Consider the following 9,110-nt stretch of genomic DNA (forward strand, 5'->3'; position numbering starts at 1 on the left):
TTGTGTGCCTCATATCAGCTTATCAGTGCTGATGCATTGTTATAAATAGATTGTCAATTTCCTATTTCTTAATTGTTTTACGATCTACATTATTTGCAATCTATACATTCTGAATATTCAGTAAATATAACTGACACGTCTATTCAATGACGTTGGGAATCCCCAAATTTCTTACGTAGCTTGGTTTACAAATAATCGAAATTGAAACTATCTCTAGATAAAGAAAGTGATAATATAATCCTATTTATTTGGCAAATTGTTAAATTTGTGTAATAAATCTTCTATTTTCAGACTGAGGTTTTAAACTGTTAAGTTATTGATTGATATCATATGCCTATAAAATTGTGCGTAAACATGGTAAAAAGAAATATTTTCTATAATAATCACTGAAAGTGTATAATGAAATAGTTTTATTATTTATTATCGAGTAGTTATGGAGCAACAGTTAAAATTGTGGTGGGGGTTATGCTCTGGTTTCCGAGTCAGAATATTTTCCTCTCAAGCAAACGTGAAATTTTGACGTTTATATCAACATATTTTTTTCTCTCTCAAAATTTAACATTTTATTGTTGAAACTAGTTTACCGTCTCTCATTCAAGTTTCTCCCATCTCTCAACTAATAACTTAAAAAGTAAAAGTTGTATAACATAAATACCGGACTACAAGAACAATTCTAAACGGAACGTCCCTAAAAAATGGTAAATAAACTCTTTATAGATACTAGGATTTAATTTTGTATTTATGCATGTCTTCAAAAGACTCATTAGTGACGCCCGAATTCAAAATAGTTATAAAGTACGAAAATGAAGAGCATTGATGACCACAGTTCCTAAAAGAATTGTCAAATACAGCTAACATGGCTAAAGTAATCTGTTCCTGAGGTAGAAAAGCCTTAGTATTTCAAAAATTAATAAAAGTGTTGTAAACAGTTAATTTGTGAATATGACCATATAAATAAAGGCAACAGTAGTATACCGCTGTTCAAAACTCATCAATCCAAGGACAAAAAACAAAATCAGGGTAACAAACTAAAACCGAGGGAAACGCATTAAATATAAGAGGAGAACAACGACATAACACTAAAAAGTAACACACACAGAAATGGACCGAGCACCAGACAAAATCCCACGAGAATAACAAATATAACATCAAAACCAAATACATGAACTTGAGATAGACAAGTACCGTGACACGTCTTATCGCAAAGTGAATTTACACTAAAAAATAAGAGAAAACAAACGACCCAACGTTAAAATGTAACACACACAGAAACGAACTATAATATAACAATGGCCATATTCCCGGCTTGGTGCAGGACATTTTTAAAAGAAAAAATGGTGGGTTGAACCTGGATTTGTGGCATGCAAAACCTCGCACTTTTATGGCAATGTGAAATATAACATCAATCAATGATAATTTATGTCAGTTAACAAAGTGCTGACTACTGAGCTTGTGATAACCTCGGGGAATTAAAACTCCACCAGCAGTGGAATCGACCCTGTGGTTGTAAATATACTCATCATAGACACGCAGGATTAAATCTTTAATTTACGCCAGACGCGCATTTCGTCTACAAAAGACTCACTAGTGACGCTCGAATACAAAAAGTTAAAAAGGTCAAATAAAATACTCAAGTATAACTGGAATGTTATGTCAGATGTGCAATTAAGATAATAAGTTGATACTTTAATTCATAATGAAAAAAAAACCCCAGCCAAACTATTGTTTTCAAAACTTTATTTCAAATTCATTTTTTGTAACCTGAGGGTTTGATCGCAAATATATACAATATACAATAATGAACGAATGATAACAACGATAATTATATCTATAATAATAATAAAGTACAAATGATAAATAACAAAAAGTAATGATTATATTAATAATAATAATAATAATTATAATTATAATAATAATACTGTACAAATTATAAATAATGATATTGATATAAATTATAAATAATGATAACAATAAAAAATGATGTAAATAATCAGTAATATAAAACTTTTTTACGTTAATACTAGTACACAAATACTCCTTTCATACAGTCAAACGCATATTTATAACAAAGTAAGCAAATGCTTGAATGGTCCTTCATACAAAAATAAAAATAAAATAACCATCTATATTGATATGTAAGTTTATGGAATTTATACAATTGTTCGACGACAGCTCAGTTCGATTAGTTTCAGATAAACGATGTAAAATACTTAAGTGCATTGACGACCGGGGACAACGCCTTTTCCAAAAGTTCTGTCCAAATTTTTCATAAACCGTCTCGCTTTTGATTTCATTTCTTCTGGTACATTTCCAGAGCAGCAAAATTTTAACCATTTATAAAAGTTTTCTGGAATAGTGTAATCCGACTCCTTTTCTCGAAAAACATGAATTGTTGAATCGAGATTTTCTTCTTTCATTTGCCAATAAAATTTCAGCAAGAGGGGGTGTATTTTTCTGTCTCTAACCCCTCTTGGTCTCAGTGTATTGAGAGCCTCCTTTTCGTTCAATGCAAGCATATCGGGACTTGTTTTCGGATCATATTTTTGAAGCATTATGTCCAAAATATTTTCGTTTATCTCTTCTAAAATTCGCTTTGCCTCTGTCTGTATGTCTTCATCGGAATGATTTTGGTAAGTACGTAAAAAGGCATACGATCTGGATTTTGGCGTAAATGAATTTTCATCGTCTGCTAACTGTAAGTCAAGGTGTTGTAGCTGATTTTTAATGGCCTCCGTATTCAGTCTTTTAAGCATAGGATGCAGATTCTTGGTGCTGAATTTTGTTTTTCGGATTGCTGTTATATCATCTTCGTCAGTTATGTCTTCAAACTTGATATCAGATGGATACTTATTTGGGATTTCTTTCATGATACTTTTAACAACTTTGTGTTGTCGTTTGTACCGTTTTGTCGATTGTTTTTTGTCATGCGCACATGTGATCTCTTCGTAAACTCTGTCTTGAAATGTATCAAGTAGATCATTTTCTTCCAAATACCTGTAGAATGTAGAAAAAATGCTATAAACGAGAATCTGGTATATGAGTGTCAGTAAAAAAAATACAATATAATGTGTTATGTCTTTATGACTACAATAACAATTTTTTAAAAGGTGACATGTTTGTGGCTGGTTTTTTTCTTCAGTCATTTGTCATTTGTTTGGGTCTAGAAAGAGGGTATGTCCCTGATTTCTGTTCTCTTTAAAAAAATGTTGGCCATTATTATTTACTCTTTATATTTTAGCTTCTTATTATTCTCTATCTTTAATTTTTGTTGGTACATTTGATGGTTTATTTTTGCCCATTATCCTCTATTCTGTACATCTCATCCACACCATCATGTATCTGATGAGTTTTGTGTAACATGCAGGTTTAACGTAACATCTTTTGATTTTATTTTATTTTTACCTCTGATTAAACATTAACTGATTTCAAGTCTGTTTTGACGGTTAGAAAAGTAATTGAAATATCAAAAAAATATGCAGTGTTGGCATTATGTCAATTGTTTCTGGAAAAATTCTTTATCAAAAACGTTTTTTGGCTACAAGTTTAGATATACACAGGCATACAAGTTGATTGCTAACTGACAACCGAAAAGGATACATAGAACACCTTAATTCGTATAAATTTATCTCTAGTCTCCAATCTTTGCAGATCTTGATTGATTGGCAGTATTTGATCCCCTGAGTCAGTTTATCCTTAAACATAATTATAATATGACCACTTACGTTTTTTGTGTCTCATACACTTCTGGAATCAAAGCAGTGACATCGCCAGATGCATAGTCTATCATTTCTTGTGTCAACGGCCTATTTGCCCAAAAGCAGCCGTCTTCTTTTGCAAAAATTTCCTAAATAAAGTATGCAGTAATGTTATATGTTTTGTTTGATCTTCAGTGAATTCAATAATTAGGAAATAAGAAAACTAGAAATCGAAAGAATTTATCATGATACAGACACAAATAAATTTGCTCACGTCTAAATACTGTTTTTGAAAATAGTAAAATAGTTAACCAAGTGGTCACCTAATATTTTGGAAAGACTTTGAATCATGTTTATTACTTTTATTCATTTCTGGTTTTCAAGACAAAATATAAACAGGCTTGCAAATAGTATTTTTAGATAAATTAAGTATCTCGTATTTTAATTCATATGAAAGACATGTTACATATATTTGAATAGTAACATTTTTTTTTAAAATGATCTTCATACTATAAACACTAATTACCTTTATTTCATCTTTTTCCTCCGAGACTTCGGCATTTTCCGAATATTGTTTACAGGCATCGGCTAATTTTATACACTTTGGTAGTTTTCGACCTTTGTGTTCTTCTATTACCAAATGAGCTACCTGTATGGAAAAGAATTCCAACTCATTCAAACTTATTTTCCGTGATGATATATGACAGAAACTTAAAAAGGACACAAAAAAGAGGACATTATCAACACTAATGCCAATAGTCCTAATACACCTTTTGTTAATCAGATGTACAAAACTAGAAAGAAAGGATTCATAACGAATTGGAATAACATTGAACACATATAGACAAGTAACTCAAAATGTACGAACATTCATTCTGTGAAATAAGTAATAAATTATTGCGTTTTACTTAAAAAGATGTATACAGTATATGAATAATTAAATAGGAAAAACAATGTTCAGATCTAAAGAGTGTGGTCTACTTGTGTAGTTTCCATGATGTCCTTTTAACGGATACCCTCAAATTTATTTCACAATAAACACAAAGACAGTACTAACCTGTGTATCAAAAACATTTTCAAGCAAAACTTCAAACTGGAAGTAGAGGGCAGCACTATCACCTCGACATGAATGCATCACCTGTAATTGTGAGTATTGACAAATAAGAAATGGCCGCTAAAATTTCCCGATTATTCAATAAGTACACGAAAATGAAGATGAAAATATGTATGCATTTAAATGATATCGTATAGCATATAATGTGTTTGATTGCATTTAGGAAAATAACGTGATTCCAGATATTCTGAACTTTTGCAGATACGCAGATATAAAAAGTAAAAAAAAACCAAAAAGTAAAAGCTCGACATACCGAATGTTTACATTTAAAGTCTTTTCAGTTTCAAATTGCGTTTATATATTGTCTCATTTATCAATATTCTATATCAACTTTAAATCATACTGATTGAATAAGTTTGCCCTTATATAGTTTGCTAGATTCTGTATATAATTTAGGACTATAAAGTATTTCAAGTTATGGACTATTCACCTTTATAATTGTTTCGGATTCTAAAATATCTTTCAGTTTGCCTCTTAGAAATAGATTTTTGTTGGTCCAAACATCAAACAAAAACACATGTCCATCGATGGTACCAATCTGTAGTAAGGTCAAAGGTCCGTCTTTTCCAAGATTGATACCTTCAGCGTCAACGGAAATGACTTTGTAATGTTCCAATTGACGAACAATTTCCCTGCATCTTCTTGTTCCAGTAACAACTTCCACCATTGTTAATTATCACCTAACAACAAATGATAGAAGTATTAAGATTGTGCATATATTTAGTAAGGAATGCGTAAAATTGATAAAAGCAATCTCAAATTAATCATAAGTAAACAAGTTTCTGAAAATCCATTCTTGTGTCAATCAATCGAAACGTCGTAACACAAAATAGAGGTAAGCCCAATTTTACCCGGTACCTGCTTCCCTGTATACGGTCTGGACATTTGAAAAAAAAAAATATATTGAAAAGTTTATTATCTTCAAACACATCTCCATCAAAACAAAACGTTTATTACTTCTATATGTGATGATTTTGAAGATTATTATACTAGTCTAATGTTTAAATTGTACTGATTTTGAAATTTGTGACATTTTGCATTATAATTCAGACTACTTATAATAATAAACATGTGTTAAACATTTTTTAAAGAAAAATAAATAATTGTTTAAACTAGAAAACAATAAATAGAGCTTCCATTATGAAATAGTTTGATATCTAAGATCTTTAAATATAATTATTTTGTTTATAAATACTAGAAATAAAGGAAGGACATTATACAGAAATGTTAATTACTTAAGACAATTTGCAGAAAATAAAAACATGAAATGTTATACCTGCTATACTTTTTATTGATTTTGTTTTACAAAATTGACTTCGATTGAAAAGTAAGTAAGAATAGGTAAATATAATCGCGTATCATTTTTAATACTGAATACATATTTATGCAACAGGATATATAAATAGTATCATGAAGTTTTATAGAGCATATCAGTTTACATTATGTGATTTATTATCAGCTGTCAACAAAGTTAACAATTGTCAAGTATCAAAATATAATTTTCAGAAAACTAATCTTTTTTATTTTTTATATCGATAACTAACGCGGAAGTTCACTCCTGCATACAAATAGTGTGGTTATGTGTAATACATTTTGCCTATGTAACAAAATATTTAAGGTGTAAATAATCAGTATGTTTAAAATCTATTAAAAAAATGGAATCTCTTTAGGTTTAAGAGAAATTTTATCTTATTAACTGTTAATATTTATCCTTTGTCTTTTTTTCGCTTATGATAACGGTAACATAACAAACATTCAAGATTGCCGTAACTAATCACTATTGTTTATCAGTGGTGTTTACATTCCGAGTGATACCATATACATAGGTTATTATGATATTTATGTATATTTTAATTTTCACAGTTCTAGAAATACGAGTTAGATTAAATTTTGATTAGTAAATTCGCAAACCTTCACCTTTTATATACTCACCATTATACTATTGAAATTTGAACAAATGGATCTCTATGAAACAAATAATTTAGAAAATGCATATTTAAAATGTTACTAGTTCAATAGATCATTAAAATGTTCTGTGTTACTACTTACGTTTAATTCTATATGAGTACAAATGTGTATTGAAATTATAAGTACTATGATACATTTTATATGAGAAAACATACTAAACGTATGAAAAATTTCCAGAGTTGTATTTTTAGAAAATTATGTTATTTTTCTATTTTTATATCAGTTTTTCCTGAAATTAAACTTTTGGAATACCACAACAAAGAATTGCGTTGATTCTAGGGTGGAACATCTCAGATAGCTCTTGTACAGTATTAATGAGGTTTGAATTATCTAGTCTATGGTTTTTAAAAAGCCTTTTCTATCAGTACTTTGCTTTCATTGGTTGACGAGACCAGACATCAGATAACGTTCAAAGTTTCCACATATCAGTTTATCAACTACAATTTCCATTTGAACTTTGATAAAATTACCAAAATAATATTTATCCTTTGCAGTAATATGCGCTTGTTTTCATTTTTACCTGCACGGATCGGGATGGAATTATTTTATATAATGTAACCGATAATTAGTATAGAAATATGGAATGTAATAAGATTTCTATTAAAGAAACTACTAGAATCTATATAAAAACTAAACCTTTTTTAAAGGACGATGATATATAGACAATAACTGTATTATGTCTTTAAATATCAGCTATATTAGTATGAGACTAAGAAACAGGTGTAATGCGAGCCTCATTGAACAATAACTAATAATGTGTCGAACCGAGAAAAACACAACTGCTAATTAAAGGCCCAAAACAGTGATTGACTTTATTGATTTTGTACATTGGTTTCGGTTTGAAAGACACAAAATATCTCATTCATTGCATTGAAAATATGTCGGTTTCTGTTAATTTTTCCTTTGAGGCGTAGTTATAATAAAAAAAAATCATTATCAGCTAATTATCCGAAAAGAATCTCCAGTTAAACAATAATACGTGCTCGCTTAAAATTAATTACTGTAAACCAAATTATTTTCGTGGATGCTTTTTTTTCTCGATTTACACTTTAGTGACCACTTTGCGGTTATTTAATTTAGCGATTTACTTGATGAAGCTTGATAAGGAAAGATCCAAGTTTTAAATATTCGCGACGGTTTGTATTCCCGTTATTTTCTACTCGCAAAAATAGGTTGGTTTACAGTAATGTTTATTATTCAACAGCAAAAAGAAATAACAAAACCTTGTTGAATTTAACTTTACGACAAAAGTGTATGAATTGTTCTTTATTCAGTTTTTTTAACTGGATGTGACATTCACTGAAATAGGTATTGTTGCATGGTTGATTTTGTGTGTTACACATTCAAGTTTTGTACTTTAAGATGGACATCGTAGTAAATGGAATTTTTACTGCTGTTCCGGTTTATATGGAAGCAGCAAATGGGTTTATTCTATATTGTTTTAAATAAATGAATGAAAACAAACGGAACGGCCATTAATCTATGTTCACAGAAGTCCAGCATACGACCCCAGAAATCGACTGCAATACACATTGTGTACAGAGGTGAGGAAGGTTTATAAAACACTAGTCCACAGCAATGCATAAACGGAGTCCCGAAATGGTCGGAGATTTGAAGCGAAATTTGTTAAGTATACAAATACAGGCTGGGGATATTTGTTGGACTGTAAATGTTTTAAGACACCCGATTGCAGGAAAAATATACAAAACACAGGTCATCGTATTACAAGCTATGATATTTCCCATGACGAGGTAATCTGTAAAAAAGACTACTACCCAGTTCAAGCAATTACCGGAAAACCGAAATAAAGGCATACCACTGTTCGAAATTGACAGACGCCAATCATTAAAAAAACAACTTGTCCCTGACTAGTGAAAGATTGAGACTGGACTAAATTTTCCATCCATAAACTTGGAATTAGGTCAGAAAGCAAACTATGGTAGTTTATATGACGGTATAAGTAAGTGACCGTTAACACTACGACATTGCTAGTTGTAAAATAACGGGCACAGAGCCTGCATATAAGGCATTTATTTCCAAGGTTGAACCCACCATTTTTTCCTTTAAAAATGTCCCTCTACCAAGTCAGGAATATGGCCATTGCTATATTATTGTTAGTTTCTGTGTGTGTTACATTTTAACGTTGCGTCGTTTGTTTTCTCTTATTTTTTAGTGTAAATTCACATTGCGATAAGACGTGTCAAGGTACTTGTCTATCCCAAATTCATGTATTTGGTTTTGATATTATATTTGATATTCTCGTGAGATTTTGTCTGATGCTTGGTCCGTTTCTGTGTGTGTTACATTTTAGTGTTGTGTCGTTGTTCTCCTCT

At 30.4% G+C, this 9,110-nt stretch overlaps 1 protein-coding gene across 1 annotated transcript; it reads right to left on the reverse strand.

The window, feature by feature from the left end:
* Nucleotides 1–1,508: 1,508 nt before the first annotated feature.
* LOC134721432 (uncharacterized) lies at nucleotides 1,509–6,926 on the reverse strand. Its single transcript, XM_063584457.1, has 6 exons — nucleotides 6,859–6,926; nucleotides 5,240–5,489; nucleotides 4,753–4,833; nucleotides 4,222–4,344; nucleotides 3,723–3,844; nucleotides 1,509–2,994 (listed from the first exon to the last, which is right to left on the reverse strand). Exons 2-6 carry the CDS (start codon nucleotides 5,474–5,476, stop codon nucleotides 2,211–2,213), a joined length of 1,347 nt encoding a protein of 448 aa, XP_063440527.1. The 5' UTR covers nucleotides 5,477–5,489; nucleotides 6,859–6,926; the 3' UTR covers nucleotides 1,509–2,210.
* Between the last annotated feature and the right edge of the window lie 2,184 nt (nucleotides 6,927–9,110).

Source organism: Mytilus trossulus, chromosome 6 (assembly GCF_036588685.1).
Source record: "Mytilus trossulus isolate FHL-02 chromosome 6, PNRI_Mtr1.1.1.hap1, whole genome shotgun sequence".
NCBI classification, from domain to species: Eukaryota; Metazoa; Mollusca; class Bivalvia; order Mytilida; family Mytilidae; genus Mytilus; species Mytilus trossulus.